The sequence below is a fragment of the Notothenia rossii genome (genome assembly GCF_949606895.1).
Source record: "Notothenia rossii genome assembly, chromosome: 4".
NCBI lineage: Eukaryota > Metazoa > Chordata > Actinopteri > Perciformes > Nototheniidae > Notothenia > Notothenia rossii.
In genome coordinates this window covers 70,629,586-70,646,956 of record NC_136902.1, presented here as the reverse complement: position 1 = coordinate 70,646,956, position 17,371 = coordinate 70,629,586, and the positions used below count along the sequence as shown (strand labels likewise).

At 37.3% G+C, this 17,371-nt stretch overlaps 1 protein-coding gene across 3 annotated transcripts; it reads right to left on the bottom strand.

The window, feature by feature from the left end:
* Positions 1-3,863: 3,863 nt before the first annotated feature.
* postnb (periostin, osteoblast specific factor b) lies at positions 3,864-15,775 on the bottom strand. Of its 3 annotated transcripts, none has more exons than XM_079677789.1 (22): positions 15,620-15,775; positions 14,995-15,093; positions 11,969-12,033; positions 11,595-11,752; positions 11,350-11,514; positions 11,115-11,261; positions 10,722-10,863; positions 9,632-9,844; positions 9,381-9,515; positions 8,626-8,774; positions 8,270-8,406; positions 7,958-8,088; positions 7,733-7,863; positions 7,435-7,537; positions 7,278-7,345; positions 6,896-6,941; positions 6,763-6,792; positions 6,077-6,346; positions 5,945-5,992; positions 5,461-5,526; positions 5,333-5,371; positions 3,864-4,666 (listed from the first exon to the last, which is right to left on the bottom strand). In XM_079677789.1, the coding sequence occupies exons 1-22, from the start codon at positions 15,736-15,738 to the stop codon at positions 4,638-4,640; spliced, it is 2,490 nt and encodes an 829-aa protein (XP_079533915.1). In that variant the 5' UTR covers positions 15,739-15,775; the 3' UTR covers positions 3,864-4,637. The 3 variants fall into 3 exon arrangements, with proteins under 3 accessions (XP_079533915.1, XP_079533916.1, XP_079533917.1); XM_079677790.1 differs by having other exon boundaries at positions 5,333-5,368; XM_079677791.1 differs by lacking the exon at positions 5,333-5,371.
* Between the last annotated feature and the right edge of the window lie 1,596 nt (positions 15,776-17,371).

Genomic DNA, 17,371 nt, shown 5'->3' with positions numbered 1-17,371 from the left:
GAACCGGCAACCCTTCGGTCAAAAATCCAATCCCCTATACAGACTGAACCACTCCCGCCCAGAATAAGCATATTACATATTGGTTCTGAAATAATTAAAATCCTCTTTATGCCATGCAACTTGTCCTGCAAGCCAGGGCTTATGTTAAGTAAAGCAATTTAACAGTTTTTGGGTTGGCCAAAGCAATTAAGATGTTAAACCTGAAGGCAAAGGATTATGTGTGCCCTCCCTCATGTGTCCTTTCATCAGCACGCAGGGGCTATCATCTGCTTCAGGTAATAATTCAAAATAAGTCACTAGATCCAATGTAAAACTGCACTGTTTAGAGCTCAGAAGAAAATACACGATGAGTATTAGTTCAGTCAGTGATGTCGTTGTAATGAAGGTGGAATTCTCATATTTGTCAAAACCAAGACAATAATCAAAATACTGGATCTTAATGCCATTACCAGCAGATAATGATTTTCCGTAAAATTCTAATCTTCTCTGTCTGTCTCGGATAAACTGTTTGGGAGGTTGTTGCATACTGTTGACCCCCCTTGTGCCTCCGCCATGGAATTTGGGGGAAAGAAAACACAAGACTGCAGCTGCTGCTGGTCAAACGGCAAGTATTTTGTAACCTTGCTGGTCTCTCTGTTAAGATACTGAATGTTCAGCACTGAGAGAATGTATTAATGTGAGATGCACAATTTAATACCACAATCAAAAACTCCAAGTGACATCTTCAAAAAACAACCAAAGACAAAAGAAGGGATGAGATGGAAAGAACAGTTTGGGGAATAAGATGAGGATACAAATGAATTATGTATGAACGAAATGCTCATTTTCTGGAAAACGTTTTGTATCTGCCACATTTTCCTCTGAAAGGTACAAAGGGACCTGTCCATAAATCCATCTTACATTTCCCTGGAAATATATCTGCATGCTGTGTAATGCATTGCAAATCAGAGAACAATATGTTTTTTCTTATTTTTAATATAGAGAGAGAAACCTTAAATGGTCTTGATAAAAATTGCTTGTACTTGAGCCAAAAGCTATACATTATATTACCAACCTAACACTATAAAAGCATCTCTCAGGGAAATTGGACAATATGTAAATGTGTAGTACACTCAATTTGCTTCTATATAATCTACATACAGTATGTTTCATTCTACTGATGAAACATAAAAAGCATCTAAACATTAAATACAAAGACCAAAAAATCCACCACATAAAAATCACACAAACTTCAGGGAGATCCATTTCCAGCAGAAACCGTCCAATTCTTGAAGGAATCATTATCAGGCACATAAGCATTTTTCCAATTTGCAAGCATCAAACCAAGAGGCCTGAAATAAAGTTGGATACATTTACAGGAAGCCAAATTTGGATTGATGCAGCCCACATCTCACATTTTGTCAAGCAATTTGACCATTCAGTATGAATATCAGTCTAGGTCACTGGGGTCATTCTTATATGATTTATAGAGATCCAGCAAGAGAAAAGTGTCCAGGAATAGCTTGCTCTTGAAAAATGGTCCATTGAGTTATAGCTACCGTGAGGCAATAATTCAGTGACAAGATAACAAATAAGTGGATTCAAATTTAAGCAAATACTCTATCTGTTACTCAGACGTTTCAAAGTTCAGGTTCAGATGACTTGTTATGGCTTTGCAGTTGTGCAAGGCAAGAAACACTCCACTGACCTGAAACTGTCACCCAGGACTCAACTCAGATGGAAGCTTTTGATCCATCTTCACTTCAGTACGAGTACAATTTAATTGGCTTTACTGCTTGGCTGCATAAAGATTATTTTCATGTGGATGAGGGCAGATTTATTTTTTATTGTGCCCAAGCCTATACATGATGGCACTTCAGTGGAAACTAATCCAAGACACAAAGCCGCTGCGCCAGGAACATGTCAGCACTCTGGACCCAGATGCATCCAGATGATGAGCCACTTTCACACAGCTGCATCCAAGGCATTCAGCAATACACACTTTTACTGGGCCAAGAAATTCTCTTGGTATGCTCATACGATTTGGACAAATTAAAATCAGACTGAAACCTTCCCTGAACTCCCACATTTGCAGGTCACATGTGATTACACTTGTGTATTAAGTCAAGGACATCTTGCTATTCACAATACTTCTTATATTCAAATAAAAACTTGTATCAGGAGTTTATTAAATGATTGTTTAATTTTGGAACATTATCTTATGACTGTACTTTACTCTGTCTGTTTTGGTAATAGAGAAATAAAATGCAGTCATCAATTACTAATTACATTATTTAGCAGTAAGTACATGTTTTAAGAACTGTGTCTTGTATGAAAACCACAGCTTGACACCCCTTTGAAAGCATGTTAAACTAAATTATTAATGCCTTGTCTTGTCAGAAAATTACAAACAACCAACACTTGACAAATAAATGAAAGTTTATGAATGTGTGGTCTCCCTTTAGGTTGAGCTCACAGCTGCCTCTGGGTGACAGTGATGAACAGTGGAAACTGTCAAGTGAGATTTGAATAGTTGTTGGTGATGCACGGGGCTCATAAATGACTGAATAATTGATTGTTTAGTACAGTGTGGAAAACTAAGTGGAAAAGCAGAAGGATCCCTCTAGCAGATGTTTTCTCCATTTTTCCGTGTGTTGTTAAATAAAATATAGCCTGCTGTGCGTCCGTCTGAAGAAAGCGTTCACTCTCTACGCGGCAAGGTTTACCTTTAACTGAAGCAGTTTCCCTATAGTTACTCAAACTCTGCTGGTTAACACATTGCAAAGGTTACTGATAGTGTGAAAATAATCGACTTTAATAAAAGGGAAAATATCATTTAAACAACCGAACATTAAATGGTTGACTATTTATTTTAATTCCCAGCGCACACCCTAGCATTACAAAATAAAACGTAATTCAATCATCATACTGTCATAAAGTATACATGATGAATTTGGGGTGAATCAATTGCAACAGCACCCCTCAGCTTTCTTTTACATTACATGTCACTAGTTATCCAAAGCGACTTACAGTTTACAATAATGTGCCAATCCCCACTGGAGTGTCTTGCCTCCCTACAGCCGCCATTATCTTCTATTTTTGCCATATCTGTGGATTTTGCTATTGTAAATAATAAAGATAACAGAATATGTTGGTACTTCTTTTTTGGATGGTATGCAAGTTGTTATTTTAGTTTTCTGTGGCCCACTGACTGGATGAACAGACAGAATGGTTCATATCATTTTAGTTTTACTGATTAAAGCAACATTCAAATAACAACACTATCACTCCAAGCAGTGGGAAACCAGCTGCATGGCTCAATAAAGCCTGTTGTTGCACTGTGAATTATTTTTATTTGAAATGACAGATGAACAAAACAATGCCTTTTACATTTTGCCATATTTGTATTGATGTGCGCTCCAGAATGTTGTGCTGGTTTCTTGGGAGTCCTTAGATATTTACCACTTTTACTCAATCCAAAAACCATAAAGAGCACCGAAGATTTTTGCACACGAGCCAGACAACAGAGGAGCTGGGGCTGTCCCAAATGTCTGCGCACAACATCTCACACAATGTCCCTTCAACTCCTGAGCAAATATTTTAACTGGCTGTGCTGTTGAAAACAACATCTTAAATATGATTCATTCTTCTGATAAACATCTAACCACTGTAAATGATTACTAATGACATCAAACCTGCCGATTTGTTTTCACGTTATGCAAAGTTGTTTGTGTTTTAATGCATGTGCCATATACTGTATTATATGGTGATACATTTTTATCTTATATAATGTCATCTTTAAAGTTTTCGAAAGTTGACCTCCATGCTTCGTCTTAAAGAAACAGAAAAATGACTGTCCCATTAAAGAGGCGGGCTCCGAAATGTTAGCGTCTAACTTAAGGAATTTTTATTTGGAAAATGTAGACATTTTATTGAGATTTTATACGTTAGATTCTCTTTTCTGAACTATTGTTGGCCATCCAAGTACATTCGAAATGACTCCAAACAACAATCTCTTCTAATAAACAATTTTCAAATCGTCATATTCATATAAAAGAAAGCATTTTATTGGAAAATGTTTAAAAAATAGGAAAGAAAAAACTCTGCAGCTGAATACATTGATCCTAATGATACAAGCTTATACAACATTTACATGAAACCTTAAACAACTTCCAACTTCAGGAACAAAACAATGAATGTAACAGTTTTAATCTGAGACACAACATCATTTCTGCTGACATTTATAAATCTTCCCAAACAGCTAGTAAAATCAACTTGCTTTGACTGTCTCCTCTGGCAAAGAAACAGAGAGGTTTAGAACTGAAATGTTTTTTATAGCTACTCTAATGGCTTGGATGTAAAACATTTGTATTGTTATCTTAACTTGCTTTTTACCCCTAAAGCAATGCCAACATTTAACACACACTTACATATCCTGAACTTTTTATTAGACATAGCACACTCAAAATAGATATACATTCAATGCACCATTACATTGTTTACGAGAAAAGGTTTGTTTTTTTCAATGATACCTTCTACAGTATATTTCAAATCACGGGCATTTTAAGTGTTTCACCTGTATTAAAACAACAATCTCAACCTCTTGGTTTGGTGTCTCTTTCTTCTTCTACAACGTCGACGTTCTCATTCGTTCATGCTCAGTCTCTTGCTCTCCTCCTGGTGCCATCTGGTAAATAAAAAGGTAAAGGATATAACCATATATACAAGCCAATCAGTGAATGATGATAATGTTGAATATGAACTGCATTGAAGCTCGGCATCAAGGCGCTGATGTCATCTATCGCAATGGAAACAATAAGCTCAGCACCGCAGGGAGTGGGAAGTGAGTCAATATCTTTACGCATACAGAAGCGTATGGACACTGAGCTTACAAGTGTTTGCTGTATTGGATGTGGGATTCATAAACTGCATTACAGTATGAACAGCAGCCGCAGGGGCATTAGCACCAAGTCACAGCATAGCTTTCACGTGAGCGTTGTGGCGGCAAGCATGGCAGCAAAAGAGATAGCAGCCAACATTTACCTTAAAAGTAGTTTGGCATTTTGGAAAATATGCTTATTTGCTTTATTGACAAAAGTTAGATGAGACGATTATTATCATTAAGTGGTATCAATCTGCTCATCTCAGCCAAAAAGTGAGAAGTTTAAGTGTATTTCCCAAAATGTCAAATAATTCCTTTAAGTACACACACCTGAAGGGGTGCATTGGATAAATGCAGAGGAATATGCCATGTGAACAAAACAGCAGACTCAACACAATGGCCTGAACTAGCTCCAAGCTGCTTTTATTACAAATTGCAGCTGTTTTCTTTGGACTGGCTCATTTTCTTTACCTAGAACTCTCCGAGAACCAGGTTTTCTTGTCCTGCCTGCTATAAAGGCAAACACACATATATGTCACACATATTTTACGAATTGTTCTTTCCCAATTACTGAGATTATACAAACTAATAAAACTCACCTTGGATAATCCTGGCTAGTCTATCACTATCCTCTTCAGTGTTGGCAAGACTTGAAATGTCAGTTCCTGAAGAAAAAAGCAAACATCTCTAAAGTAAAAGCGAATTATTTTATACAGAAGAGCTTTGTTCTGTTCTGCTTATAAAACGAATCAGGTTACATTGTTGTTTTTCAGCCTTAATATAGCAATGATAACAGACACCTTGTATATTAACATACTGTATGGATAACCAGCTGTTTCCTCTGGAGATTTACATATTTATTTCAATTCCATTTAATCACCTAGCCATTAGTAACCATAGCATAATGTTATTGTGGTTATTCCTTATTTATGGGGTTACTTGTAGTAAATTACTTAAAATACTGTGAACCTGAATACCATTGATGATTATAGTGACACAACTAGGGCAATGAACCCCATTGTTTATAAAAACAAACTATTAAATCCTTACATGTCTGTTCAAATCTCATTAAGTTTCACTCACCTTCCAGGGCTATGTTGGTGGTGCCATAGCTGCTTGAGAACTGAGAGCCTGCAGACAACAGCATTCATGAATCTTTTAGATGATACATGATATAAAACTACTGACGTATTGATTTCACTGAAATATATGTACCTTCAATGACCCTGGTAACCTTGGTGATGGACGGTTGACCTTCAATGACCCTGGTGACCTTGGTGATGGACGGTTGACCTTCAATGACCCTGGTGACCTTGGTGATGGACGGTTGAGCTTCAATGACTCTGGTGACCTTAGTGATGGATGGTTGACCTTCAATGACCCTTGTGACCTTGGTGATGGACGGTTGACCTTCAATTACCCTGGTAACCTTGGTGATAGTGGGCTCCCCTTGGATAATCCTTGTAACTTTCCTTTCATCAGGAACTATAATAGCGAAGAAGAAATGTTTCATTATTATTATTATTATTTATTTATTTTAAATAGTATTATTGCACTGCTGTTTTATTTTCATAAATTGTGTTGCTTCATGTTTGTGTTTCAAAAAAGTTTATATGGCTGACTGGTACACAATTAGCCAGAAGCAGAAAAAGAGATTTCTTATTTCTCTCTCAGATTATTGCTACTCCAGCTGTCAAATACTGTATGTTTCTATGTGTGAAAAGACGGATTAATAATGAAAATGGTTGGTGATTGATCAGTACATGTTTCAAGTTAACAGGCAGTAGCCTTCCTATTCATTGCCCGATTCTATGCATGGAACAGTTTTTTGTTGTCATACATTGTGTTGTACTGACTAGGAATTACATGATGATGATACTCTTTAATCATAACTACTGTACCTTCTTGGATGACACGAGTCACGGTCCTCTCTAATAACGACAGGAGATATTATGCCATTAATGACGGTGAAGAATATACCTGTAAACAAATATGGTATTTCATAGCCAAAATCATCATATTTGCACTACTTACTCATAAATGTAAGGGGGATTTCCTGATATCTGAATCCTGAGATGTACTGCAAAAAAAGAAGGAAATATTTTACCACAGATGATACTAACAGCAGGGATTCAAGTTGGACCATGCTCATTTTCAGTGATTGATTACCCTGTGAAAGACAAATTGCTGAGCACAGTCATAACACCCTGCTTCCAAACCACTGCTTGATGCTTTGAACAGATGGTTTTCAAGCTGATTATTTTCTTGTACTGTAATTCATGTTGAGTTACATAAATTGTATTTTGGCAGCCGTAAAAGAAATTAAAACAACAAACACCTGTATTTTGAAAACTACACATTGTATTTAATAAGCCTCACAGCTTTAATAAAAATAAGTAATTTCTTAATCTATTACCTTGATCTGCATGTAACTGATGAGCCTCTTCAGTAGCATGAGCCAATCCTGGTTGCCAACAGGGATATCTGAAAGAAAACACAGGGCGGTAATTATGGTTGGGCCTTTACAAAAGTAAAATAAAAAGAGAGTGCGTCATTTGATTTGTAAATTGTACCTGCAGGATACAAGACTTGGTTGACAAAGTGAACGACTCCATTTGTGGCCATGATATCAGATTCAGGGACTAGGACAGAGTTCACTTGCATTGAGCTGTTTGCCTGAAGGACACATTTACAAACAAGTAAAACGAAAAATGAAATGATTATTCTTTTACTGAATTATTTAAACACATTTTAATAGTGTCATCCTTAAAGATACAACAAAGTACATTAATACCAGAAAATGGATCTTAAGGTATATGACTAATTGACTTAAGATAAGAGATGTTCGGTCTTATTGTGCTAAATACTTACAAAGATCACTCTGAGGTTGCTGCCCTGAAGGGACTTCAGAAGGTTTGTCACCCCAGACTCCAAACCACCACCAATGAAGATACCATTATTGATGTGATACAAAAGGATGGTTCTGAGAGCATCGGTGTCACCTGAAAAAAAGATGGCAAACCATAAACTAGCAACATGCATTCCGTGGTTGTGGTTTAACACATTAAACGATAGAAGGACTATATAGAGACATACTCCTTAACAAGGACAAATCACTGCTGCTCAAGCCAGCAAAAGCTTTGTCGCTTGGGGCAAACAGAGTAAAGTCTCCCTCCTGTTTCAGCAGGTCGGTCAAGCCAGCATCTTCCATTAGAGACAAAAAGATCCTGCAGCAACGAGGAGAAAAACACAGTTATTACGCTGTTACAGAAACCACTAAGGACAACATGTTCTCATTACTATATGTGCCATGTGGGTTTTAGGGAAAGATGCAGAAAGATGTGGTTTGAGTATTATGCTGCATTTGACTACCACAGTCACTTTTCCATATAAATGCTCTGTACTTACTTGAACCCTCCGTTTTCTGTCAGAATCTGAAACATAGTGTTTTCCGCTGGTTTCAACAGAGTTCTCATGAGATGAAGGGCCCCGTTGCTTCCTTCTTTACTGCCTCTTATTAGACACGCATTCTCAATGCACACAGCCTGGAGAAATAGTCCACAAGTCAAGGGTATTAATGTTAAAGTATGTTTCAAAGATCTGACGATTGCGTCAAATATCGCAGGTAAAATATCTTTAAAAGTATAATAATAATAAATAAATAATAATAAAGACGCTTATGTAATTTATAGATGGAGTGAATGTAGGTTGTTTTTCGTGAGACCCAGCAACAATTTTTGGGCACAACTTAAAAGGAGACGCACCGAGCGATAGATGAAGACCCTCAGAAATCTTCCTCCAATAGTTTCCAGCTGCTGACCGTTAAACAGCTGTCCCAAGACGACCTTACTCTTCAAGATGTGGTTCTCCAGGATAATTCTGAGCAGACTCTGATCCATCGACATCACTTCATCTGTAAAGGAAATCAATTGTTTTATATTTCCTATAAAATATATTTATTAGATTTATAATAATAATAATAATATTATTAATAGATTTCCTTTACAGAAATTGTTTCTATTAATTCTATTTATCGGAAGGAAATGTAGAATGTTTGTGGTATGTAAAACATACCAGCAACATTCTACATTTCCTTTCTATATTCTTATTATTTAAAACATAATGTAAAACATAGCAGCTGGAAAACTAAGTGTGACCAAAGACACATCTGCTGTCAGTGACTTGATTTACTGCACAGTTGGTGGACCACACGAGACATGATTCCTGTTCCTGTTACATCCAGCTTTTGCCAGTGCATTCCTTACACCCATTTAAAAGAGAAATGTTCTCTGTCGTTCTTGATGCAAAAACAAATCATCTCTACTCCCTTTGGGTGAAATCCAGGAATGTTCTCCGGGGGAGTAGACACTTGCTGTTACATGGCATAAAGCTTCTGCAGTGTGCCAACAATTATTCCAGAATGTGACTAGAGTAGAGTCTAGAGAATGGACCCAGGCTTTGTCTTCAGCCACCAACTAAATAGGGGCGTGCTTTATTTAATCACCAGTATGTTGCTCACCATTGAAGACAGTGTTGAGGGGGGCAAGCAGAGTGTACTCAGCGTCAGATTGCATGGAAGCAGAAAGGCCTAGCTCGGACACCATGTCTCCAAAGGTTGACTGGGAACTTCCAACCAGTTCCATCACCTGTTTAGCTTGAGGCGCAAAGGGAATTTAAACACCATTAAAATATGGATTACAGAAAAACAGTATATGTATTAATGTAGTAAATCGGGTAATCATTAATAAGGGGAAAATGTGTAAGTCTAACCTGAGTCTGGCATGAGCACTTGATCAATAAGGTGGATGACACCATTGGTGGTGACAATGTCCTTCTTGAGCACCATCTTGATGCCATTGACTGTTAAACTCTCGCCATCACAGCCGATCTCAATGTTGTTGCCCTCCAGGGTCTCGTAGGAGGTGCCACCCATGATAGCCTCAGAGCACTGGACAGAGTCCAGGATGTGGAAATTCAGGAGAGCTGAAAACGCAGGACCAAGTTTTTAATTATTATGTGGTTGAGGGATATGGGTAGATGTTTATTTGAGTGGGTTGGTTGACTGCATTGGCTGTTTTATAGCCTCTCTTATGTTATGTTGCAGCTGAGGATATAACGTCCTGGGAACCTGAGGAACCCTTAGATCCCTTGGGTCCTCGACTGAGAAGGCTTGTGATTTCGTCAACGTTCTGTTTAACTTTGTGTGAAATGGTCTGATCTGGTCTCACATCATAAGGGGAACTGTGGGCTAATAAAACATTTTGGGATGTTGCCAATTCGACCAGTTTGCTCAATGAAGCAGCTGTTTCCTGCCTCTCGGTGTTGTATGAACGTTTTCTATGAGATTCTGCACTTTTTGGTGTTTTTTTCCCCCAGGATTTTCAAACCTTAGAGTAATTTAAAGTATTTACCTTCTCTAATTAAAGATTAAAGTGGTACTATTCTTGCATATTTTTAAGAAAAAAAGATTTAAGGACACATAAGTGTTAAAGGATGTGTTGCATTGTTTGACCTTCATCGAGAACTTAATGCACTACTTGAATCTTCAGGCGTATTTTTATTAGGCTTTAACAAAACGGTGTCATGCACAGCTTGCCAGATGTGTTTAAGTTCCAGATTCAATGCGGCGCCATCTGTTTTGAGTTGGGGGAAGTTGAAACATCACTTTATGGGGAATTAAGCCTAGGAAAAAGGCTGCCAGGGAATCATTGCATTTCTTTGTCTTTACCTTCATCAATCAATATAAGTATGGCCCTATTTGCAACAGTTAATATAAACATCAGTCTCAACAACAATGTTTTAAATGACTGTGAGTGGTCTAAAGAACTGCGAGACACCTCTGAGAACAAGTCGTATTTACCTTTGAGGACCTTTTTGTCGCCCTGAAGTCTTTCCAACACTTCACTGCCCAGAGTCTCAAAGGCTTCGTTGGTGGGAGCAAAGAGAGTGAAATGTCCTGGCTGACCCAGCTTCTCCAGCAGACCAGAGTTTTGAGCCACATCCTAAAATGTTGTCACATAATTATTTTTAGTGAACATCAAAATATGATATATAAACTGGAAACATTTGCAAAAGCAAGACATTACAACCTTACAATTTTGCAGTTTTTGATTTATGCATCTGCTTTTTTTTCTATATTGCTCTTCATGCTTATATTGAAATTGGAAAACGTGTTAAATTATTTCATACTTTGTTCAGAATCCTTGTTTCTTGAAGTATTAAAAATATTTCATCAATGTTTGGGTTTACTTACACTCAGGGTTGTCAGGTCATCTTCAACATCAATAACATCCTGGATTGTGTTGCCAACAGCTTTGATAACACGGTCAATGACATGCACAACTCCATTGGTGGCAATCTGGTTACCATGGATAATCCTGGCGCAGTTCACAGTCACCACCTGCACAAAACATTCACATCAATGTTATACCACTAAAGTGTCTCTAGTACAAGGGACTGCAATGATAATACTATATGATAATACTCACCCCATTGGAGTAATGATTTATTTGAAGACCAAGGTCTTGGTACATGGAAGTGACAGTCATTCCATTCTTTAAATCTTTGGTCAAGAGGCGTTGGTTGGCCATGTGATAATGCAGAGCGTTGTACAGTTCAATGTTGACATTGCTGACCAGTGCGCTCCTCATTTCCTGTAAGATGAAGAGAAGGACATTTTAAAACCTAAAAAAAAAGAGCCAAAACAAAGATTTTTGTTTTGCTTTTGACTCACTTCATCCAAAAGCTCCCATGCATCATTGCTGGGGGCAAAGACGGTAAACGATCCAGATCCCTCAATCTCAGGCCTCAGTTTAGAGATGTCAGAGTATTTTTGGGTTGAGGTGGCCTTCACCACACCCAAGGTGCCATACACATTGTCGATCGGGGCCACTAAGAAATAATATGTATAAAACAAGCATTATTAGAGGTCTGTATGCCATTCTTATAAAATACTTGAAAGAAAGACTATTTATGCGTTGACAATATGCTACACCAAACTTTTTTTGTTTGTTTGGATTCATTTCATAAATAGCTCACAGCTGCTCTACAGTTGGAGGAAATATCCTCATCTAACCTTTAAACATGTACAACATTGTAGCACTGTACCTGCAGGGCATCCACGCATGCCTTCCAGCTTCATGTACCCTGGGCAGCACTCATAAAGCACAGTCCTGCAGGCAAAACACATGGATCACAAACATGGGTATCATCTCAATTCAGTAAAACATAATTTCACATGCTGTTTTCAAGCCTCTTTCAGCATAGATGTGTGAGACATTTTCTGGCTGCCATGTTGTGAACTGATCCATCATTTCACAGTGGTTTATTGTGTTCATTGTTTCCAGATGTTACTCATTATCTCCTACATTACCCACATACATCATGTGATCCTACAACTAGCCAAAACCTAATGGAGATGGCTGCTACCGTTACAGTAGTAGATTTACATAACCAAGACCTCCTGTTTGAAGTTAAGCAGTTAGTTTGGACTCTACTTGGAATTTGGTTAACCTCAGCCACATTAACATGTCATGCCTAGAGAAACTGCTGTAATTACAGTTGAGCTTAAGGTAATTTTGGTTGACACCCTGAAAAAGGGTTTGATGGTAATTATAAAAACTGTTGAATTAAACTGAATCAGACCTTTTTACAGACAAGGATAATTGTGATTTATAAAAGATACAAATGAAACATTTGTATTTACTGTTGTACAAACATTTAGGAATAACTTTCTGCTTTCTACGCACTGTAAACAGCACTGGACACTGTAGCCCGAGTAGGATATTAAAACTGCAGCTGTTATATATAAATATGCCAAAACAGTACATCAGCAGGTTTAAACATGTTTAAACTATTTCATTGTTTCCAGCTTTTGGAAAAAAGACATTTGCAGATGAACATTTTACCTCAAGTAACTAACAGGTATGCAGCAATACAAATAAACCACATATATATATATAGTAGTGGTTAACAATACCAAATGCATCCAGAGTTGGCTGGGGAGTTTATTACTTTAGACTGCCAAGATTTCTTTTTGGAAAACTATAACAAATAATCTGCTCCCCCCCTCCAGATGTTTTGCTTAAAATTGGCACTATGTGACACATAGCATTACATTTGATTGTCTTAAAAGTGTATAGGAGTACTTGTTCTTCAGAACAGAAAAGTAGGAGGAAGATAAGGAGTGTCCAAAGGTCTACCAGTTCCTCTTTATCAGCGGTTTCCCACACCAGGAAAGCGCCATATGTTCGCCATGTTTAGTTCAAAACGGACTAAGTTAATTAGGCAATATGTTAAGATACACATTCTTAACTGGATTGAAAGATCACACAACTTAAAACATGCTATAGATACAATCATTGTGAATAGTTGCTCTTGGGCAAAAACCTACAGTAGTGGAATTCTAAACCTTTCAATAAAAGCATTATGCTTTAAGTTAAAACATGTGTTAACTGTCTCAGACAGGGTACAGACCAAAGCTTCTGGGTCATGGCAAACTGCACTGCTTGAACCACTATAATTTAATCATAGTTGAATGGAGTCGGAGGGACTGGGATGAGATCACACAAGCCCTGTTCCGGCAGAGTCAGCGAAACCCTCGCAGCATTGCTTTACCACACAGAGGGATCATAGTGTTGGAAACTTTTGACTTGTCAGCATCTCTATAAAATAACTGTTCCACATAGATCATGAACACTTTCCCAAACACAAAAAGTTTTATGTGGCTTTATTCCAATTAAACCCATCACTAATAAGCAGTTTGGTTGTACAGGGTTTTCTTTGAGACAGAGCTGCTTTGTCAGCAGAATAATTTTCACTTGTTGAATCAGATAAGTAGAAGTGTATGCTGGCTGGCTAAATCAAGTTATAAACCAACAGTAAGTTAGACTTTATTATGTTATATATATATATATATATATATATATATATATATGTCTCCCTTGAAAAAGAGATCAATGATCTCAAGGGATACATCTGGATAAATAAAGGTTTGAAATGAAATATGTTCAAGATGGTTCCTTTCTGTAACTTCTTCGGTATAGTAGGAGATATCTCATATTTTTTACAAAATGTAATCTTTAATGTACCTAAATATATTTGATATAAAGGTTCTTGTCCTTTTTTTTCTAAATCAGAGAAACTGATAATGTCAGAGGTTTACAGTATATACTCTTCCAAAGGCAACATCTGCAGCTGCTTTTAAATCAGTTCCTGTGAAATGTCTGATGTCATTGAACTGAAACACCTATTTAACTTGGCATTGTGTTTTCGAAATGGTGGGAAACATCTTCAGAGCTTGTAGAAGAAAGGGTGGGAGGAAAGATGGGAGGGTAATACTGTAGGTTGGGCTTGGTAAGGTAATATGATCTTTGTCACGATAATTAATGTGTTTTCAATTAATCTTTGATCCCCAACTAAAGTAACCAAGCTAAGCTCATCAGCTAATATAAACATTTGCTCAACCCACACTGGAATCTATTTGCAATACCTATGGTTTTGCTTTCAGTAGACCATTGCATCAGTTTACCATTACATTTAAGTGTGTATTTTGTATTATTAATGTAAAGAAGCCAGGTCTGGTTTGGAGTACTAAGACTTAATGTATATGCTTGTAGGTGTGAGAGGGATGGGAACTGAGGGGACTGTAACAAAAAGAGGAAAAGAGGTTGACTGGAATGATTGAAAGAAATGAATTGATATTTTCCATTCTTGAATATAGTCAACATTTCGCAGCCACATCACATACCGGAATCAGAGGTTCACCACTGTGGCTTTCAGGGACGATCGAGCTTCCGTGGTTATAAAAACCCCTCACATGAGGTTTATGGGATCAAATACATGTAGGACAGTCTCCAAAACAAAGAATTCAGGACAGCCTCCACAAATGTGTTTTTCATTTTAAGCGGCGGAATCATTCAAAGTAAGATAACAGATGTTTGTCTCTGTGGAAACATTAAAGTTTCCACGAAAACATTAAAGTTTCCATGAAAACCCTTAAAGAAGCAGGCACGCGATACAGAAAATATGCAGTATTTCCAACTGATGTTCAGGTTAAACTATTTAGTCATTCAATTTGCCTTTAATTTTAGGATGGGCAGCTTGTCCTATTGGAAACATGAAACAACACTTACGCTTTCTTTCCACAGATAGACCCGCGGTACCAATTACGACAAGTGCTGAAGTACTTCTTCTTGGTCCCCATGAACTGTTGGAGTGCGCAGACATTGGGTCTGAGGAGAATTGAGGGTAAAAAAAAAGGGATGAATTATTATTGGCAGGCAAAGCACATGGGAAATATTATGGAAACAATCCACATTTAAAGTTTAAAACAGACTTGCTGGGAAGACACTGTCAAGAATGAGTAATTATTTTTGCAACTACCCTTGATGCTTATGAGACCAGACAGGCAAATATAAATCATTATCACAACATCCACTCCTGCTGACTATGGTATTGGTTTGCAAGATTTAAGAAATCATTTGAAAAACTATAACACGTCTTACTCCTTTACAAAGTGAGACATAACATCATATTATGAGCAATGTATGTGAAACTATTGTGACTGCACTACAGTATATATCAGATTACATAGAAAAACAGAACTCAGAAACATACAGAAATCAAATGAATAACTGATGCTTTTAATGCAAGGCACATCACCATTGCATGGAAAGTAATCAAACATGTTATCAAAAGGGTGTTAAAAATGCAATTATCCAATTACAATTTAATCATAATGAAAAATATGAATCTTACCCTTCTTTTCTTGCCCTGATGCGACTATGGGCAACTATCTTGTCATAAGCTGAAGAGTCAGCCTTGTCAAATGCAGAAAGCACAAAAAGTGCAAAGGCAGCTACAAAAAGGAGCTTCATCCTTGGTCTCTTAGCTCGCCCCTCCAGACCCAGATTGTGGGAGCAGACTCGGAGTGGGAGTTTATATACCACAAGTCTCACCCTCCACTCAAGGAGGATGGCAACATTTTGTGCATGCATGGACCACCCAGAACATTTGTTCATTTGTATCTACCAAGCTTTTTCCTTTCTTGTGTGTGTGATTAATTAAAATGTGTTGTAATTAGTGGATTATCTCCCATATTAAATAATTTACGGAGCATCATTAACACAAAAAATGGAACACCATTACATTCATACAATGTTCTTTTAGTCTTTGACAATCTTCTTTAATACACATTTAAAAGGCACACACATGTATATGCATTGCTAAAAGAAGAGGCTTTGTTATGGTGAAACATTCTAAATGTGTTTATTCCACTTGTTTTAATACATGTAGCCACATCACAGCTAACACTTTTACTCAAGGAAGATTGCATTGAATTGAAAATAAGGAAAATTATCAGGGCACATTACTTTTATTATTTAATAGATTTAAATGTAACATCTCAAGAAAGTGTAACAGATGTCTCAAATGACTAAGTGTTCTGCTACAAAATAGCTTTGCATATTTTTTAGAGCACTGAAAATGAGCATCACATAAAGAGACATACAAAATGAGCAGATGGGACACTGAATCCAAATGCATCTTGCCTGTTGAAGTGTCACTTACTTGGACTGCAAACAAAGAACCATTGCATAATCTGACTGAATAAATACTTCAGAGTGTTGTTTGCTCCACCTAGTGGTAGTAGGGACTGCAGGCAGTCAGTCTCACATCATCACTATCTTTCATGGATAATATTTTCACATAATCATTATGACATTGGAGAGGGAATAATTACTAAGATTAGTTAGTTTAGTTTAGATTTTGAAGTATTACAATTTAGTAAGCCAAGAACCAGACATCCAATCGTAAAACCCAGATGTGATTCTAAAGTACAGTTTCTGTTTTAAATCCAATAAACATGATCTTGTAAGAACTAACAGGACACAGACATTCATTGGCATTGACATTCACATTATCAATTGTATCTTGGCTACAACTACAGACACAACAATAAGTTAATAGTGTGTGTATTGGCTCACATAAGCACAAAGTCAAAACCCAGATTTGGTAAAAAAAAAAAGAAAAAAAAAGGATAAGGTACAATTTAAAATCAGCATGAGCACACCTATATCATGCATTACTCTGAAATTTGCTATTATAACTGTTTGGTACCTAACTAACAAGCAAAATGACCCATGGCATCAAAGAGTATAAACTCTTAAAGTGCATGTGCCGTTAAGCCTTACCAGTGGGTGATGTTGCTGATACAGTGGCATACCCAAGTGGCATCACTTACACCAGACAATCTCCCACATGTTGCTAAACCTCCAGGCCAGACAGATGTGAACAATAAAGTAATGTCCTCCATGCCAACGGAGTCAATGGGTGGTGAACAACAGGCAGAATCCCCCCCAAACAGACCCAGGATCGAAATTCAGCACATTCAGTATCTGAGACCGAGAACCAGTGCCTTTGCCTATGCTTGTGTACAATAATGTGTAGACTAAACCACAGCAAAACACATTCAAAAGATGAGACTTTGAAAGCTGTAAGCCCCTTATGAAC